Raw genomic sequence first — 17710 nt, forward strand, 5'->3', positions numbered from 1 at the left:
TAGGCCTGGATCTCTTGATTCATCCTCTCCAGGCCTCCATCAGTCTGTGGATGGTATGTAGTACTAAGCTGCTGTTCTATTCCTAACAGCTTACAGAACTGTCGCTAGAAGCGGCTTGTCCAGTTGCTTCCCCTATCGCTCATAATTAATATAGGGACGCTGTGGAAGCAGAAGTGGCAACTCAGGAATCGTTCAGCACAGGCTTCAGCTTCCATACTTTCCATAGCTTTAAGAGTTACGCCTTTTCCTAGCCGGTCGATAATTACCCAAAGGTATCCCTCACCCTTATCCGTAAGGGGAAGGTTGGTAATGAAATCCATAGCGAGGTCGCTTCGTATACGCTGCGGTATTAGTAGAGGTTTCAGAAGTCCTTTTTGATGCTCTCTCCAGATATGGCTTCGCCCACAGCTATCGCAATTGCGGCAGAAGTGTCGTACTAGCTGTGACTGGCTAGGCTAGTAGAAGCGCCTACTGACTAACGCGAGGGTATTATCTCTACTAGGGTGGCCACTAAGTACTAAGTTGTAGGTGCTTTGAACGATATGAGTACGTAGTGTGTTCGCCTCGCTATCTAGGTCCTCACTACCTGGTACCTAGATCTGGTCTCTGAATAGTAGTTGGTTGCTATTATCGATCTCACACTCAGCAATCTGGACCTTTAGCTTGAGGCTAGGAGGGAAGCTTCTTTCTCGTTGTTTCACAGCATTATATGCCTGCTGGTAGACTTGGTCTTGCCCTTAGGTCTGGTCCCAGAGTTGCTATAGTTCCTTATCGTTGGTGAACATAAGCACTGATGGGGCTGCCTCTACGCGTCGTGTATGTGTTGAGGTAAGGGCTACTTCGGGAAGAAGCTGGAGAATCCGGCCTTGTTTGCGCTCGTCCTCTAGAGACGTAGGTATGTCTTGTTTGCATCTAGAGAGTGCGTCTGGCACTACTGCTTCACTTCCTGGCTGGTACTGTATCTCGAAGTTGTACTGAGACAGCTCCTCTGCCTATCGGCTTTGTCGTTCTGTGAGCCTCTGCTTTGTCATGAAGTACTTCAGGTTCTTATGATCAGATAGAACCTTGAACTTATTGACGCTCTGTAGTTCCGCTCTCCATGCTCGTAGGCAGCTAATAATAGCTAGCATCTCCTTATCGTGGATTAGGTAGTTGAACTGGGCGGCATTCAGCTGCTGCGAGTGGTATGCTACTGCGTGACGTCTCCTATGCTTATCTTCTTGTGACAGTACTCCTCTAAGGGCGAAGCCTGAGCAGTCAGCCTCAACTGTTACGACCCGTTATGTATGGATAACAGTTGACCGACCCACTTGGGCATCGGGCGGCTAGGATAAGACATTTGTACTACAGGATCACGGGAACAACAGGGACTCACTCGGAACGGAAAAACTATGGTACAGGTCACGTGACGATAAGAAGGACCGACGAGAGATAAGCGGTCCTGACCTAGGACCGACATGAAGAAAGCGGTCCACACCTGGGGACCGCTCGGAAGACATCGGTCCTCAGTTTAAAGAAACTACTTAGACTTATATATAGTATAACCCTGAGCCTGGCTTATGGTCAAACTTCTATAGCTCTTCAGCAATCAACTTAGTATTCATCCTCACAGATACTCTCAGCTTACCTTCACTGCGAATCACTTGTTAAGTCCAAGACTGATCACCTTGGCCTCTGAAGAACCGATCTACTACAGCCTACGAACTACGACCTACGACCACGACCCAGTGTACTGTTAGAACGTATCAATCCCCAGCTTCTGTTAGCAGACCCTACTGTCGGATAGCTGACCGTAACATCAACGTAGGTTGTATGCTTAGGGTCTAGTTGATGTAGGATAGGCTTAGCTGCAAAGATCCTCTTAAGCTTCTGGAATGCTACTTCCTGCTCTTTACCCCAGTGGAATAGGACGCCCTTCTTTGTAAGAGATATAAGGGGTCCAGCAATCTCTGAGTATGCTGGGATGAAGATCCGATAGTAGTTTGCAAACCCTAGGAAGCTTCTAACTCCCTTAACCGTCTTTGGCGCAGCCTATTCCTTGATTGCCTTCAGCTTCTCAGGATCGCAGGAGATGCCTACTCCTGCGGTGATAATGAACCCTAGGTACTTGACTGTCTTCACAGAGAACGCACACTTATAAGGGTCTAGCTGGAGCCCTGCAAGAGCAAGCTTCTGTAGTACTAGCTCAACCTTTGCTTTATGGTCTTGCCGTGAGCTGTTTGAGTAGATCAGTATGTCGTCCATATATGCTGTAGCGAAATCGTCTAGGTACTCTCGAAGCACTCTGTTGATATATCGTTGAAATGTAGCGGGGGCTCCTATAAGCCCAAAGGGTACAACTAGCCATTCGAATAGCCTATATCTTGTCCTGAAGGCCGTCTTATGCTCCTCTCCTTCAGCAATTTGTATCTTATGGAACGCTGCAACCACATCCAGTTTTGTGAACCACTTAGCAGCACTAACAGTGCGTAGTGTCTCTTGGATTAAGGGGAGAGGGTATCGGTCGCGCTTAGTGAGTTTATTAAGGGCGCGGTAGTCAACACAAAAGCGTATCCCTCCCCCTGGTTTACGTACGAACAGTACTGGTGCTGATGCCTCTGAGCTGCTGGCGCGGATAAAGCCTTTATCCAGTAGGTCTCATAGGGTCTTACGGAGGACGAGGAGTTCTTCTCGTGACATGCTATAGAGCGGCCCCTATGGTAGTACAGTCTTATTACCACTACTATCCTGTTTGATAGGGATCTTATGGTCGACCCCAGGACGATGTGGTGGAAGGTTGGCGGCTTCGTTAGGTTGGAACAGCTTGTGGAACTCAGCTAGTATAGCTGGCGGAAGGAGGGCCTTTAGATCTGCCTTCTCAGTCTTCTTCGTAAGGGCCTTCTGTATATCTGCTAGGCTGATGGCTTGGACTTCGTATCCTGCAGTTCGTTTGGTGTCTTGTTGTGCTCTCCTATAGAGTGCAGTGAAAGGAGCTCCTGGAAGGAGACGCGCAGCTCTGATCTCCCTTACTCGATCTGGTTCTTCTTCGCCTTTTAAGCGTAGGTCTACGCCACCCCTCCTATGCTGTATCCGTTATGCAGCAGCATCATATAGAATATGGTTCCTCTCTATCCAAGGCTTCCCTAGGAACAGGTCGTCACTAAGGCTACGTATAGTATATGCAAAGATCTTCTCATCATAACCACACAGCTTGAGGTTGAAGATAACTACACCTGTTGCTTTTATAGCGCCTGTAGCGTCGCTAAAGCTGCCTAGCAGCCGCTCAGAGCGGTCTACTACCAGTAGGCGGAGCTTACGGGCGAGGTTGTGGTCGATAAGGGAGTATAGATTGCACCTAGTGTCTACTAGGGCGTCTGCTTAAGTGCCCTTATGTATGCAGGTAGTGATCACTGCTGATTTGCTGCTTATATGATGCTTGAACTGCTTCTATTCTGTAATATCACTAGGCTTAGCCTCTAACGCCCGACTTCACGTTAGAGTTACTCTTTTCCCAAGCTCTCTTCAGCTTCAGAGCTTCCTAGCTCCTCTGTAGTATTGCTATCGCTGCTCTCCTCTCGCCTCTTAGCTTTCTCAACCTTCTTGACCTTCTTAGGCCCTGAACGTCTTGGCTTAGGGCACCATATAGCAATATGGCCGATCTTATTGCAGTTATAGCATTTACAGTTATCTTTCTAGGGCCTTATGTTGTCTTCTGATGAGGAAGAGTTGCTGCGGTAGCGCTGTGACTTTGCAGCTCTTCTGGGCTCCTTAGTCCGGCTGACTCCAGCTATGAGGGTGTCCCTATCAGCATCTCAGTATCGTCGTCGTTCATGACGTTCCTAGTAGGTCCTACTATCTAGCCCTAACCCTATTATCATAAGGACCTGGGTGTATTCTGGGTAGGTTTTCAGGGGATCGATTACACTAATTAGATGGTCCCGCAGAGTGGAGTTCAGGGCTCCTTTCAGATAGTTGATTCTGACTGCGTCTGCCTAGTGTCCTCCTCCACCTTCTGCTAACTCCTTCTCAAACTTTAGGAGGAATATAGCAAAGCTTTCGTTTTCCTTCTGTCGGATAGTACGTAGCCTATCCAGTGCCCTGGCTTCTGTATTAGGATCTCCATAGCGAGTCTTAAGGTATTGCATAAACTGATTGGAGGATTCCGCTCTATCTGCTCCGCCTTGAGCGTAGTAGGGTGACGCCATGGTTTGAGCTGTGCCTTCCAGCCTTGCGTAGATGTATGCGAATATATTGGCATCACAGTCGAAAGCTTCCCTATCTCTTTGTATCTTTCCCTTCATCTCTAGGAACTAACGTTGGAAATCTTTACGTATGCCGCTAAACTTTAGTGGGTTTGGTATTTGATGTTTCCTCCGCCCTCTAGCTGCCATCGTTATACCGTCGCTCGTTGCCTGTATAGTTGTATCAGCTGTGGACGGGGTCGTTACGCTGCTCGCAAGCGGCGTAGGGGTTGCTCTATCCGTTGACATAAGCCTATTCAGAGCTGTTAAGAGCTGCGTCATCTGGGCCGTCTGCTGGGCCATCTGGTCCTGAAGAGGACGGACGCTTGCGTTGACCGCTTCGTTGATCTGGCGATCAATCTCAGCATTCATCGCGTCGTTTACGCTACCCTCTGGCGGATCCATCGTGCCGCTCTCGTGAGGTTCCATATAGCGTCTTCTCGTTTGCACTACCCTCTAGCGAATCGTCATATCGCTCTCGTGAGGTTTCGTATAGCGTCTTTTGTTGTCGAGCTTAGAATATGTAAGGGGCTGGCCCCTAGGCTTGTTCAACGTAGAGGTGCTGTTGATTGACTATTCTAAGCTGAAGAGAAGAAGGACTTTACAAGAGTGGGCGCCTAGCTACGGAGATACGTGGTCGGGCTAGGCGGTGTGCCACGGTAGAATAGTGGATCCGGCGGAGCTGGATCTCGGTAACTGCCCCGGCAAAGCCGGAGATCTCGGCCGGGCTCTAGCCCGTGACAATTATAACTTTAACAAATCTCTTTCTTTTACAATCAATATTTATAAAAAAGACTTTAGATTTATATATTCTAATCAGATATATTATAGAATGAAATTAATATTTTAGAATATAAAATTATATAAAAATATATTCTATTTATGTTTTTTTTATTTAGAGTAATGGTTTTATTTAAAAAGTATTATTTCATAATCGAAATAGATATAACTAAAGTTATCTAAATAGTAAAAACACTTTAAAAACTTATATAATCTAAGTATTATTTAGTTTAAATGTTAATAAACTATATAGTTTTAATAAGAACCTTTATATATATATTATTATAAACTATAAATTTAAATAAAACTAACTTTAAATTACCTAATATTACTAATTGTTGTTTTTAACTTAATTTAAATGTTATTTATATTTTAAAGAAACTTAATATAATATTTAACCCTCTATGTTGTCTATTAATGTTATAAATAACTAATAATTTCAATACATTCAAAAATAAAGATATCTTTTAAAGATTATTTATAATAATAATAATAAGGTTGATAAAAATATAAATCACTACTATTTCTTTTATTTAAAACTAAAGTTTTAAAGTTTTAGAAAAGTATTATTTTAGAGATCTTTAAAATATTTATTACTAAAACTATTGATAACTATAGAAATAATGAGAGATATAATAAAATGTTTTAGTAATCTATAGTTTTATAGAGATAGAATAGTAAATAAATAATATTTATATTAATATAAGTAGATTTAATAGGTTTATTAGAGTCATAGATATACTAAATAATATTATTTAAAGAAAAATTAGTTTTATAATTATAAAAAAGCAGTAAAATAATACATCTTATTTAAAAATGTTATACTAAACTATAATATTAATAAATCGTTTAGCTTTAGTTATAGTAGTCATATATTGTAAATAAAAAGCTTTATAAAAAGATCTTTAAGTTTTATCTAAGAGGATGCTATTCAAAATAAACTAATACTTATAAAGGCTTTAATATAATATTAAAAACGTAATAAATAAATAACTAAAAGAAATATAAAAGTAAGTTTATATATAGTAAAATAAATAAAAAGAGAATAAGTAATGATACATAAGAAGTATTATTTATAGCAACTAAGTAAGTAGTAGCTAAATCTATATAAATTAGTAGTTAATAAAAATTTAAATCTAATTAACTTATAGAATAAGTAAACTAAAAATACGCTAAGTATATAGCTATCATAATAATAAATTAGTTAAATAATAATATAAAGGATTAGATAACTTATTATTGTATAGGTTAATAAGAGAAAGAAAAACTAAATATAAACTAAATATAAAGAATTATACTATTATATTATTTATTTATAAAGTATAATATAATTAATAACTTAGATTAATGAAATTCTAAGCTTACTTTTAGTCTATACTAACTACTTTTAATCTATACTCAAACCTATATTTATATAAAAACTAGAGGGGGGAGGTATATATCATAAGCTAAGTTTATTTATTATATTTAAGTAATATCATAGACTATTAGGAATTCTACCCCTAGTAACTATATTCGCTTAATAGGCGCCTTATATTTATTCTTCCTCTATGTAAGGAGTATTCTAGAAACTTCCCTTCCTTAGCTTAGATTACTATAATTAAAGCACCCCTAAATTAAATAAACTAAAGGCTAACCCCTTATAATAAGCTAATAAATAAACTTATTAAAAAAACAAACTATAAATAAATAGATCTTTTTATATATATAGCTACTTTTAGCTATATAGAAAAACTTGCTAAAAGATTAAAAGGTTATATTTGTAATATTTAGTAAGCTATAAATAGCTTAATAAGTTATAATAAACTAAACTTATTCACTAATTTAAAACTAGTTCTTAAAATATAGATATTAGATTAATAAAACCTATATTATCTAATTATAGCTAAAAATAACTATGATAACTTCACTATATATTATAAATATTTTTCATATAAAAATATAAAGCTTTACTATTTTTATAATAAATATAAAATATTAATATGTTTACTTTTTTATAGAAAAAAATAAATATAAAACACTTTAGTTTAATTAATATTAATCTATTTTAAAATAACTTAATAAAAACTAAAAACAGTTTATTAAAAATATATAACTACTATAATAATAAAGTTATATATTATATAATATAGCTACTCCATCTAAATTACTTAATACTTTTTACTTCCATATAAAGCTTAAACTAGCTAAATAGAATTAGATGTATTAGTTACTATATAAATTTATTTGTTTTTATTTTAGAAATATAATTAATATAGAGGTTTATTCTTTTAATTTAAAAAATAAAATATTCAATATAAAAATTAATTATAATCTAAATTGATATATTATATTACATTATTAACGTTATTTCTATTAGTTTATTTAAAACTATTAATATTAATTTTATATAGCTTCTTTTATTTTAATAAACTAAAATAGATAGAGAATATATATATTAATATTAAATATATTTCTTCTCTATATATTATATAACATAGAAAATTATTCTCTACTTCTCTATATAATATGTAAAATATTAAAACTATTACTTCTATAATATTTAATATATTATATCTTAAAAAGAATTAATATATTAATATTTTATAAATTTACTATTAAAATATACTGTATAGTATAAAAATAAAATATTTAGAATAATAAGACTTTTTATTTTACTTTATTTTTTAAATCTCGTATTTATTATTCTATTTAAGTCTATATACTTACTTACAATAGATAGATACTAAAGCGTCTTTTACTCAGTTCTAAGGTACTACAGATGTTAAATAAATACACACACACGCACACCCCCTCACTACCGAGTAAACCGAACACTGCAAGAACCTCAGAAGCCGAACCACCTCCCCACGTTGTCAAGCGTAGACGTGTAGCTGGGCGGTAGCTGGGCAAGGACGCGCTAGTGTCCGTAGGCGTAGTGTGGGGCTGACCGACTGCACGTCGTCACGTGGTAACAGTGAGTCCCCCTGACCAGATGCCTTGTCCTTCGTCGGCCCTGCCTTCTTCGTCTTCTCCTTCCGAACTTCCATCGCAGCCTTGGCTGAAGACTTACCGTCGCCATCGACCTTCAATCTCACCTTGGCCACAGCCCTTACTCGCCACAGTCTAGACCAAACGAAGACCCACCCAGCTCGAAACAATGGCCTTGTCGTCGGCTCCTGCCGATCTCCCTGGCTTCAGCCTCGACAATTCGTTCAAACTAACATTTTTCTACGATGGCGATGAGTTGCTCCCCATTCTGCATCTCGACGCTCACACAACCATCGGCGCTTTCGCGTTCCGTCTCAGCATGTTAGTTGACGTCGTTACTCAACTTGCTTGCGATGAACCCAGTTTGAGCCTCCACACCATTAAGTTCTGGGAGAAGGCCAAGGAGAACCTTCGCGAGGATCTTGCTATGTCAGACGCCGACCCCAAAGTCCTGGTTCGTCTCGCATACCTCATCGACACCTACCAGCGAGGCTGGGACCAATTCAGAAACACCCACCCCAACCAAGCTGCAGCCTTGCTTGAAGCCCCTCTCGATTACTCGTCTGAGGCGAAGGATGTCCATCAGCTCCACCAAGCTATGCACGACTAGGAGATCGTGCGGCAAATGAACATGGCTTCTGCCCAAGCTGACGTTGGTCTACCTTCTCCCTCGTCCACCCACAATGACACCGACACGGATGAGTCTACTGATGACGATGAGACTGATGACGACGACAAAATTCACATGAGTCCTGCCATGCGAAAGCTACACAGGGCCAAGCCTGCCACCATCCGCGAGGCAGAGCAATATGTCAACAAGCTTGATGTCTCCGATGAGGACAAAGCCATGATCAAGAAGCATTGTGTCGCCATCCTCCGCGTGCAGAAGAAGGCTCATGAGCGAAATCATGAGAAGGCACATGCCAGAGGCTATCGGCAGGGTGACAAGTCAGCCCGCAAGATTCTGAACCAACAGATGCAGGATGTACTCGACATGAACCGCGAGAATTTGGGCAGGGTCAAAGAGCTTGAGGCAGCGATCAAGAAGGAGCAGGCAAAGGTTGCCGCCGTCACCCGAGAGGCTGCCCTCAAAGGCATTGAGCTCCCCTACGCACGCGCTGCCGCGGTGAAGAGAGCACGTGCTCTTACCAGCCCAAGTGGTAGCACAGTGGCGGAGGCGATTTGCATTGATCAAGATTGAAGGTAAGTTGACACTCCAAACGGAAAATAGAGGATCAAAGACTGATTGTGAATGACACAGGCTTTTACCAACGAGGCAGCACAAGCACAAAGAAACTTGGCATCCCTGCTATTGCGCTCGACAAAGAATTGCATGAGAAAGAAACTGGCTATGCAAGATGTACGAGGGAGACTTTTGCTTTCTACTTCCCACACATTCAGTATGTCACAGAGATGATGTCTTTGGATACCGTTGCTGCCAGCTATTTGGGGCTGAACTCCGAGTTGATGTGGAGGTACATGGCTAATGGGAAAGACGTATGGATTGAAGATGGGCCTGGAAAGTTGAAGTTCAAAGTATGAGGATTGGGTTCGAAGCTACGTAGTGGAATAGGACGACAAGTGCAATAAGTTCGCCATGGTTATGACAACATCACATTTGACGCCTTTGATGAAAAGATTGCCCGGGTGCTGTGTCTTTTGGCCCCCGCTGATCACTGGATGAGTGGCGCGCACCTGCCTCCCAGAATCTGGCGGCTTTGCTGACTCAGGCCTTTAGGCGGCCTCGACATAGTCGCAATCAGAGGGCTAAGTAGGTACCTGGGCAAGAGCCACACCTCCCACTTCCTCCTCACCCTCGTCTACTTTCTGCATTCTTCACCGCCAGGACCAGCGCCGCAATCCTCTCCGACAAATCTCATGCCAATCAGAAATCTTTCGACACGGTACCTTCCGATCACACTTCATCAACCACAACTTCCGCCACTGCCCACAACGGCGCATACACTCCTCCACTGTTCTCACTTAGCCATCTGGGAATACCCTGCCTGCGTATGTTGACCTAATTTCATTCACATTGTGTGCAACGCAAATCCCTCTAACTGTCAACGGAACAGCAGCAATGACCTACTCGCGGGCTCAGAGACGAGCCCAAGAGCACAACGAGAAGCTTCTCCGTCTAGATGGCAAGGGTGTTCACTTTCCTCCCGGACCCTGTCTAGGGTCAGACAAGACCGCGGCTATGGCCATGCGCATTCTTCGTTTGGAACCTTCCGAACTCTGTCCCAAGCCAGACTATGAGGACTTTGAGTCCAACTTGCGGAAATTCGACAATTACACCACACTAGTCGCCAGCGGGAAGGAGACTGAGTTCAACTCCCATGTTTTCTGGACCGAGGTACTCGACGAGTGCAACGATAGCTATCCAATTGGCATATCCAGCATAAAGAGCGAGGTATCCAGGCATGGAAGGAGCGTCAAAAACGCCATCTTTCGGATTGTCAACACTTATCGAAAGGCTCGAAGGAGATACATTCAGCTACACATGGATGAAGACAATACGCAACGAGACCGCTTCAACCTGTTAGCTCGCTTGGATCAACTCGAAGACCTCGACCAACGTCATCTGCGCAATGGAAGACGGAATCGCCGAAAGCTCAGAGCCAGAGATCGCAATTCCTCCCAGTCTCAACAGCACAACACGAGCCCGACCGCTCACGACGCTAAGCAATATGATGCGCCATGCGTCAATAACGCCGAGGACAGCTAGGGGAAAGACCTCTCACGAAAACCGGTCAAGTTACAAGCGAACGCTTTTGCGGCACCAAGGAAATCGTTTACAGGTTTTCAGTCATGGAGGGGCTCTCTGGGTCTGGCCTCCACAGACTAGCAACAGGTACATCTGAAGTCAGAAGAGGAGAGCGTTCATGGCTTGACTGGCGTCTTTCCGCAGAGTTATGCTACAGAGCCCATAAAGGAATGGTCGTCTTGGCAGACGCGTAAGCTGAAGAATAAAAGGTCCAATGTTTATGATTGGTCTCGGTGGTAGGACAGTCAGTGTTATCTATAAGCCTGGCTTCGGGGGAATGTGTGCTAAGAGTACATGAATGAGACGTAAAAACAGATGGTCGCACTGTCACTCATCAAAGAAGAGGTTCGGTTTCCTAAGGGCTTGCGACGAGCGTTCAAGGCACGAGAAAAGGATGGAAGCATGTCTCCTTCAGAGAAACAGGGAATTCGGAGGCACCAACTAGATTGAACCTGTGGTATGATCATAAGAAAAGCCTTGCCGGCATTTGAGTAGCATGGGCGTATGCATGTAATTCAACATGAACAGGTTGCATATAGAATGATCGGCTTCTGCCCAACAGTGACGAATTCAACAATACCTTCTGCTTTCTTCGTGCTAACAGCGGAACCGCCTCTCAATACTTGCGACGAGCGGAAAATATATCCTTAATGTAGCCGGACGAGGTGAACTAAACGAGAGGGTACATAGCTGGACAAATTTCCCAAGGCAGTCATTCACAAATACAGATCAGTGCAAAAAGTAGGATCAAGCTCTCTAAGTGACGGATTTTCGCGCCGGCCGTCGGCCCTAGTCATGTTTCGAACTGATCCTCGGGGGTTACCCGGGCTGAAGTGTCAAATCCAGGTAGTTAAACCATTTGACCAACCATGTGCTTAATGCAGCATGGTTTCAGACTTGAATACTGCTGCTGTGGGCACCTGACAGGGGCGGTGCTGTTCAAAGGCATGTGGTGAGCCAATCGTCATGAGATAGTTTGGTCTGTACGACGAAGAATGGGTGCCGATGTTCGCATTCGAGGGTTTTTGCAATTAATCATCTTTAAAAGCCAGCTAATACTGCTAGATTGCAGCAGACTCAGAGGAACGCATGCGTGTGAAAGACCCGCGCTGCTGAACTCGACAAAGAAAGGACCCGCATATTCGGGATAATTGCGACAGAGGAGACCAAATTGACAGGAAACGAGACAGGACCATCACCGATGTTGGAACCTTCGGTGTGCGATATGACACGATGTTTGGGCGGACGCAATTGGACATGCCAGTTCCAGATGGGGAGGACTACCTATGTTACTTCTGGTCTGTAACCCTGACATTCGATAGCCCAAACCTCATGACAATCGTAAAACGATCGTTCCAACCGTATTCTGAGGTCCTTCTTCCATGCGCAATAGCCACTGGGTATCAAAAGCCAGTCTCCAAGTCGTCGCTGATACATCACTGCGGAATCGCCTCCAGCCCGTTGAGCCCATCCTCGGAGATGCCTCTGTCCTCGGAATGAAGAGCCGAATGTAACTCTCCATATCCTCATTCTCCTTCTTCAAGTCCTCATTCTCCTTCTTCAAGTCCTCATTTTCCTTCTTCAAGTCCTCATTTTCCTTCTTCAAGTCCTCATTCTCACTCTGCAAGACAGTTGCCTTCTTCTCAGCTGCCATGAACTTGTCGCTAGAGGTAAGATGCTCCTTCTTCTAGATTTCGGCATCCTTCTCGTGGAGACGAAGCTTCAGCTGCAAGAGCTCTCCCTTCTTGACCTCCTGAGCCAGAGCCTGCTTCGCAGCCAGAGTCGCTTTGCCGCTCACAGTCATCAAGTCATGAAGCTGGCCGAGGACGTCCCACATCTCTCGCAGCGCGAAATCGAATCGCTGGCGGGTAGCGAGCGCAGCCTCTGTCTCATTCTCGCGAGCGACAGGAACAGGGGGGTCGACGACGTCGGCGTGGAGAACGTAGTGCTTGCGGGCGATGCGGTAGTTGTCGACGATGCGCATGACGGCTTGGCGCATGGTGAGGCCCTTGGCGACATGCTCGCGGTGGGCAATCTTGTCGAGAGTGACGATGCGTGTGACCATGCTCTGATAGGCAACTGTCTTGGGACCGATATCGAGGTAGTGCGTGCTGATGCCAAGAGCTCCACGCGCGAAGTAGGTGATGCGCTTTACGACCAAAAGCTGACTGGCGCCCTGGTGACGATGGCCAGAATCGAGCTGGAGAAGACGGAGGGCGGACTCGGCGATATTGCTTGTGCCAAGCACAGGGCCGGCGGCTTTGAAGATCAAACCGGGCACGCGAAGCAGCTGGTCGAGATCGACGTCGGTCATTTTGGAGTGTTGTTCACGACGTGTTAGCTATCTCGAAGGCGCATGGTTATGGGGCAGCTTACTCGGGTAGCTCGGTGAATTTTCGGACAACAATCTTGAGCTGAATCTGATCTCTGCTCGACAGATGGAAAGGATCGCAGAGACGGTGGTTGTGGTGTTGAGGTGGAAATTTGAAGTTTTGGCTCCTGGTATCCGGATCTCACCTTGCGCTTGGGTCACGTGTTGTCAACGTCGGCGCGATTACAAGCCCGGTGCAGGATTGGAAACCCGTCAAAAATATTTCTTATCTTCGATAGCCCAGACCTTCGCCGCTGAATTTTCTCTCAGCGCAACTACGGGAGCGTAGCCCTCCCACCTGCCCTCACGCTTGCCCTCTAAAGCTCCTGCCCTACTGGAATAACCTCACATTAGCTCCAGTTCGCTTAGCTAATCCGCGAAGGGCCCTAAAGCTGCGGCCGGTTAGCGAAGAGCTCTCTTATATCGTTTTTGCGCCTTGGCTTTAGTGGTTGAGGTAAGAGATGTGTGACTCCCTCGCTGCGCTTAGCCTCAGGAGCTGCGCTCCAGATTAAGCGAGATCAGAGCCACCTGTGAAGTGCCTCCTCAACTTCCGCTATAGCAATAGGTCGATAGGTAGGAGCGACGCCTTACAGAGCTCATGTTCACTCAATCTCTTCTTTAGATATGATGCTTCAAGTATGCCTATTACAACTTAAAGTGTAGGTAATATGCTAAGTTGCATAAGACAGGGGTGAAATCAAAAGAGGAAGGATTTCACACTTCGACCTTGGACTAGTATTTCAAATCCAAGCCGCCTGAGGCGGGAATCAAACGCTCGACCCTAGGCCATGCCTGTTATCTAGAAGGACTTTCCCTAATCGGATGCATCCTGTGACCACTAGACCTTAGAACTCTGACAGATTTTGTCGACAGTTTGACTTTTAGCCCAGCCCGAAGGGCGGGCGTGCGCTTGGCGCTTAGAGCGGCTGCTGGCTCTTCGCAGTCTCGCTTCATTCACCATAATGTGGATCGCCAATGTGTGGGTCGCGACGACCAGAAGGTGAGGTCTTCTGGCGGTAGGACAGCCTACCTTCCCTAACTAAGCCCGACCTACTGCTCGTTCACTCAACGGCTTGAAGGTGAATTCGGGCGAACTTAAGGTGAGATTGAAGATGTCCCACGTGGGTCCACGGCTCTCCAGCATCTGTAGTATAAATCTCGACTCCTGAGCTGCCCGAAGCCTCTCTCTTCTTTCTTTCTCTCCACAAGAATGCTAACGTGGGAACCTTGTTCGCCACGTCCTCGATTGCTACCAACTCTGAGCAACGACTTCCATCTTCCCAAGCCTATCGCCATTCCTCAGCGCGACTTTCGTCACACCTCTCCTCAGCTTCGTCCCGCGTTGATACGGTCCTCTCGTCCCCAGTTGACACTCCTCCTGGGATACTTCTATCAGTCGGCCACGCTTTCTCTCCTGCGTCCTACCCACACCGACGTCCGTCACTGTCGTTCTGTCAAAATGAGTAAGTATTATTCGCCGTACTTGCACTCACACTTCGCGCAACACGTCAGCTAATTCTGTCCAGGCTGGCGTCTCATCGACATGTCCCAGCTGGAGTGCTGCAGAGATGCTGATGGGTCCTTCTTCGGCAAAGATGCGCCTGCGAAGCTGCTCGACCAGCTTCTCTCTCAGTCTTCCCTCATCTTCCGGCAGTTATTCTTTGTCGAAACCGTTTTTAAGGTCCTACGCGCGCACCCGACAAAGGACTTCACCGACGAACCCTTCCTCGAGAGACTCACGAAGGCCCTCTCAAAGGACCGCACCGCCACTCGGCTCAACAAGGAACATGGCCTGGACGTGGCTAGGGCTGTCGCTCGTGTCGTGAAGAAGATGTGCGACAGCCGGACCATGTTTGAGAATCGCCCTCCTCCTCCGCCCACCCTTGCTGAGCCCACCGACACGGGAGCCGCCAAGACCCAGACCAAGGCGCAGTGCGCTCTTGATGCCCGCGCTCTGGTCGATAAGCTCAAGCTCCAAGAGACGGTGGACAAGATCATCTTGATCTTGGAGGAGAAGCCCGTTCTTTTCGGTCAGGGAGCCAGAAAGCTGGAGGACATCTTTGCTGAGGGCCAGCGCCGAGAGGAGATCTTGAACTCTTAGGAAATCAGCAGGAGGGTTTGGCGTTATTTTCCACATCCAGGTTTATTGACTGCCCGATCGGAGGCAGCGCCCAGTTTTCTTCTCAATCCAGCCTTATTTGGCAAGTTAGTTACGCTAGTCATTCTTACTATCGCTCTCTCCGACATGATTTGGAAAATGATGTTTGAACATTCGCTTATGGAGTACACCAGTCAACCATTTCTCAAAAGTACGTCTCACATCGCAACCATGACTCCCGCCGCCACTCCAGCCGCAACCCCAGCCATCGCCATTCCAGTGCACCGCGGCGCCGCGCCCTTGGACCCAGTCCCCGTTGCGGTTGCCATCACCTTCTGGTACGCGCTTTCCCAATCCGACATGTACTCCGACACAAACTTGTTCTCCTTGTCCGGCATGTTATCCTTCCACCAGTTCTGCTCGGTGGTGTCCCAGTATGACCAGCCCGTCACGGCCAGCGATGCGACCACGTCGGGGCTGTTGATGGCCTTGGCGGCGGCTGACCACATGTGCGAGTACATGGTCGTGTACATGTCCTCGTCCCTCCAGCTCTTCTCGACGCTGTAGATGGCGCTGACGAGGGAGGTTGCTTGCGTGCCGGTGGCGACGGTGGAGAGGCTTGGGTGGTCGGAGAGGTATGACTCGGCGTCGGTCGAGGTTGGGAGGGGGTCGATCTTGGCGAGGGCGGCTGTCAGCATTGCCGAGGTGAGGGTGATGGCTTTGAGTAGCTGCATTTTGTTTATGATTGAAGGGATAGGATAGGTTGCTGGGATTTGAGTTCTTTGAGGGACGGTCTTTGAGGAATGCCTTGGAGTCTTTGAAAATTAGCGCAGTAAGGGGAAAAGAGAGCAGGCTGGAGAGCCGAGCAGAACGGGCTGTTGCTTTCTTAAATGAACAGTGGATTGCGGCAAAGCAGCTGAACTACAACAAACAATCGCTTTGATTTATCGGTTGGTGACTGCAACCCTTGTTCAACTTGTTTGCTGTGCCGCAACTCGGTTACATCTCGACGTTGGCTGCCTAAAATTTCCCCCCTTCGCGCGAAGCTTTTGTCTTGGCACCCGACCTACGATGCGACCGGTCCAATCATTCAAGTTGATCATGACAATTTCTCAGTGAATGGGCGAATTCTAGCGAGGCCCTCGCTCTCATCAAGTGTCCGGCCTGAGTCAGAGTTGGGCTCCGAGGACTTTCTCCACTGCGGAGATGCAGTCGGCGACGGCTGTGGGGGTTGTGGCGTCGCTGATCGTGAGCCTAATTTGACAACATGCGTCTCGCATCCGGAAGAGCGCAGAGCTTGCGAAGTTAGCCCTTGTGGAGTGTTTCACGGTATGGGGGTCTTGCCTTGAGCATGCGCCGACGGGTTGGTGTCTGCCAGTGCTGCAACGTGGTGCGCGGCTGATTGCCTTGGCCGATGAGATTTGGAATAGCGCCATGCTCCTGCTCAGGGCTATGTGCGGCTCCCTGCCAAGATCGGATTACCTTATTGCAGTTGAAAGCGTGCCAAGTGGGAGAATTCGGAAGGATCGCGATGTCCAAGCAGGTGTCGGTCTGTCGGTCGAAGTTTCTGCAGTTGGGTATCTCAAGCAGTCGCAGTCGGTGTGGTGGATGCCACGAGCAACCTATTGTAGAGGGACGAACAACAGCGAAAGGCGGAAGGCGGCGACGCCACAGGGAAGTTGGCGCTGAGCCAGGGGCGAGGAGCGGGAGTAAGAGAAAGGCAATTACCGCCAGCCTCGAAAGGCACATGGGGTATGGAAGTAGGAGCGAAAATCGATGCTAAGACGACTTAACCTTCTTCATGCCTTGACCACTCGCTTGAAGTCTTCAGACCACACGCATCAGACGTCAATTCCCGGGTCTGTTCACGTCCTCCATACATCCGCAAATCCATTCTTTACCACCGTAGCATTCAGCGTCACATATCCTTCTGTCGAGCATCAGATTCAACACATCGAGCACCTCGGGTTGTCACCATGGTGCACTTTTCTTATTGCAGCCGTGCGTAAAGGCTTCGAACATCTGCAAGTTGTTTCTAACAGGCAAGTAGATTACGCACTCGGCCAGCCACGACGGGAAACCCATCAGAGACTCGACATTACCACATTGGCAAAAGACTGTCTTTTTCTTATCTGCGACCACCTCAATCTTCCTGACATATCAGGTCTGCATCGGACCTGCTCAGCGCTAGCAATTCAAGGAGGACTCATGAACAGCGACAAAAGTAGCCCAATAATCCCCACGGCCAGCATTCTTATCAACTTCGATCTGGCCCGTGGCCTCGATCGAGCGGTGTCTTGGGCTTTCATACACAAAGGCGACGTCGATTTCGCCCGACACCTATTGAGGCGTGGTTATAAGATCGACGATATCGAATCCCGACTTCCACAGATTCGGCTCCGCCATCCAATCATTCAATGCAACTGCGAAGTAACCCATTCCTGCGGGTTCAATGATGTAATACGCGATTATGTACTACAGCCAACCCTGGTACAACACGCTGT

At 45.8% G+C, this 17710-nt stretch overlaps 8 protein-coding genes across 8 annotated transcripts; 4 read left to right on the forward strand and 4 right to left on the reverse strand.

Annotated features, from left to right (window-relative positions):
- Positions 1 to 992: 992 nt before the first annotated feature.
- On the reverse strand, positions 993 to 4625 carry Tf2-9 (Transposon Tf2-9 polyprotein; the record flags this gene model as incomplete). The annotated part of the gene is made up of 5 exons (XM_037329602.1): positions 993 to 1249; positions 1716 to 2031; positions 2080 to 2621; positions 2718 to 3029; positions 4379 to 4625. 5 exons carry the CDS (start codon positions 4623 to 4625, stop codon positions 993 to 995), a joined length of 1674 nt encoding a protein of 557 aa, XP_037172180.1.
- A 3514-nt stretch (positions 4626 to 8139) lies between these two features.
- On the forward strand, positions 8140 to 8580 carry CGCA056_v014361 (uncharacterized protein; the record flags this gene model as incomplete). The annotated part of the gene is made up of 1 exon (XM_037329603.1): positions 8140 to 8580. The coding sequence occupies one exon, from the start codon at positions 8140 to 8142 to the stop codon at positions 8578 to 8580; it is 441 nt and encodes a 146-aa protein (XP_037172179.1).
- Positions 8581 to 8601: 21 nt separating this feature from the next.
- Positions 8602 to 9171, forward strand: CGCA056_v014362 (uncharacterized protein; the record flags this gene model as incomplete). The annotated part of the gene is made up of 1 exon (XM_037329604.1): positions 8602 to 9171. The coding sequence occupies one exon, from the start codon at positions 8602 to 8604 to the stop codon at positions 9169 to 9171; it is 570 nt and encodes a 189-aa protein (XP_037172178.1).
- Positions 9172 to 10050: 879 nt separating this feature from the next.
- On the forward strand, positions 10051 to 10698 carry CGCA056_v014363 (uncharacterized protein; the record flags this gene model as incomplete). The annotated part of the gene is made up of 1 exon (XM_037329605.1): positions 10051 to 10698. One exon carries the CDS (start codon positions 10051 to 10053, stop codon positions 10696 to 10698), a length of 648 nt encoding a protein of 215 aa, XP_037172177.1.
- Positions 10699 to 12067: 1369 nt separating this feature from the next.
- CGCA056_v014364 (uncharacterized protein) lies at positions 12068 to 12391 on the reverse strand (the record flags this gene model as incomplete). The annotated part of the gene is made up of 1 exon (XM_037329606.1): positions 12068 to 12391. The coding sequence occupies one exon, from the start codon at positions 12389 to 12391 to the stop codon at positions 12068 to 12070; it is 324 nt and encodes a 107-aa protein (XP_037172176.1).
- Positions 12392 to 12424: 33 nt separating this feature from the next.
- On the reverse strand, positions 12425 to 13051 carry CGCA056_v014365 (uncharacterized protein; the record flags this gene model as incomplete). The annotated part of the gene is made up of 1 exon (XM_037329607.1): positions 12425 to 13051. The coding sequence occupies one exon, from the start codon at positions 13049 to 13051 to the stop codon at positions 12425 to 12427; it is 627 nt and encodes a 208-aa protein (XP_037172175.1).
- A 1600-nt stretch (positions 13052 to 14651) lies between these two features.
- CGCA056_v014366 (uncharacterized protein) lies at positions 14652 to 15209 on the forward strand (the record flags this gene model as incomplete). The annotated part of the gene is made up of 1 exon (XM_037329608.1): positions 14652 to 15209. One exon carries the CDS (start codon positions 14652 to 14654, stop codon positions 15207 to 15209), a length of 558 nt encoding a protein of 185 aa, XP_037172174.1.
- A 215-nt stretch (positions 15210 to 15424) lies between these two features.
- Positions 15425 to 15940, reverse strand: CGCA056_v014367 (uncharacterized protein; the record flags this gene model as incomplete). The annotated part of the gene is made up of 1 exon (XM_037329609.1): positions 15425 to 15940. One exon carries the CDS (start codon positions 15938 to 15940, stop codon positions 15425 to 15427), a length of 516 nt encoding a protein of 171 aa, XP_037172173.1.
- Positions 15941 to 17710: the final 1770 nt, after the last annotated feature.

Source organism: Colletotrichum aenigma (genome assembly GCF_013390185.1).
Source record: "Colletotrichum aenigma strain Cg56 chromosome Unknown KSG_Cg56_contig10, whole genome shotgun sequence".
In the NCBI taxonomy this organism is placed as follows: domain Eukaryota; kingdom Fungi; phylum Ascomycota; class Sordariomycetes; order Glomerellales; family Glomerellaceae; genus Colletotrichum; species Colletotrichum aenigma.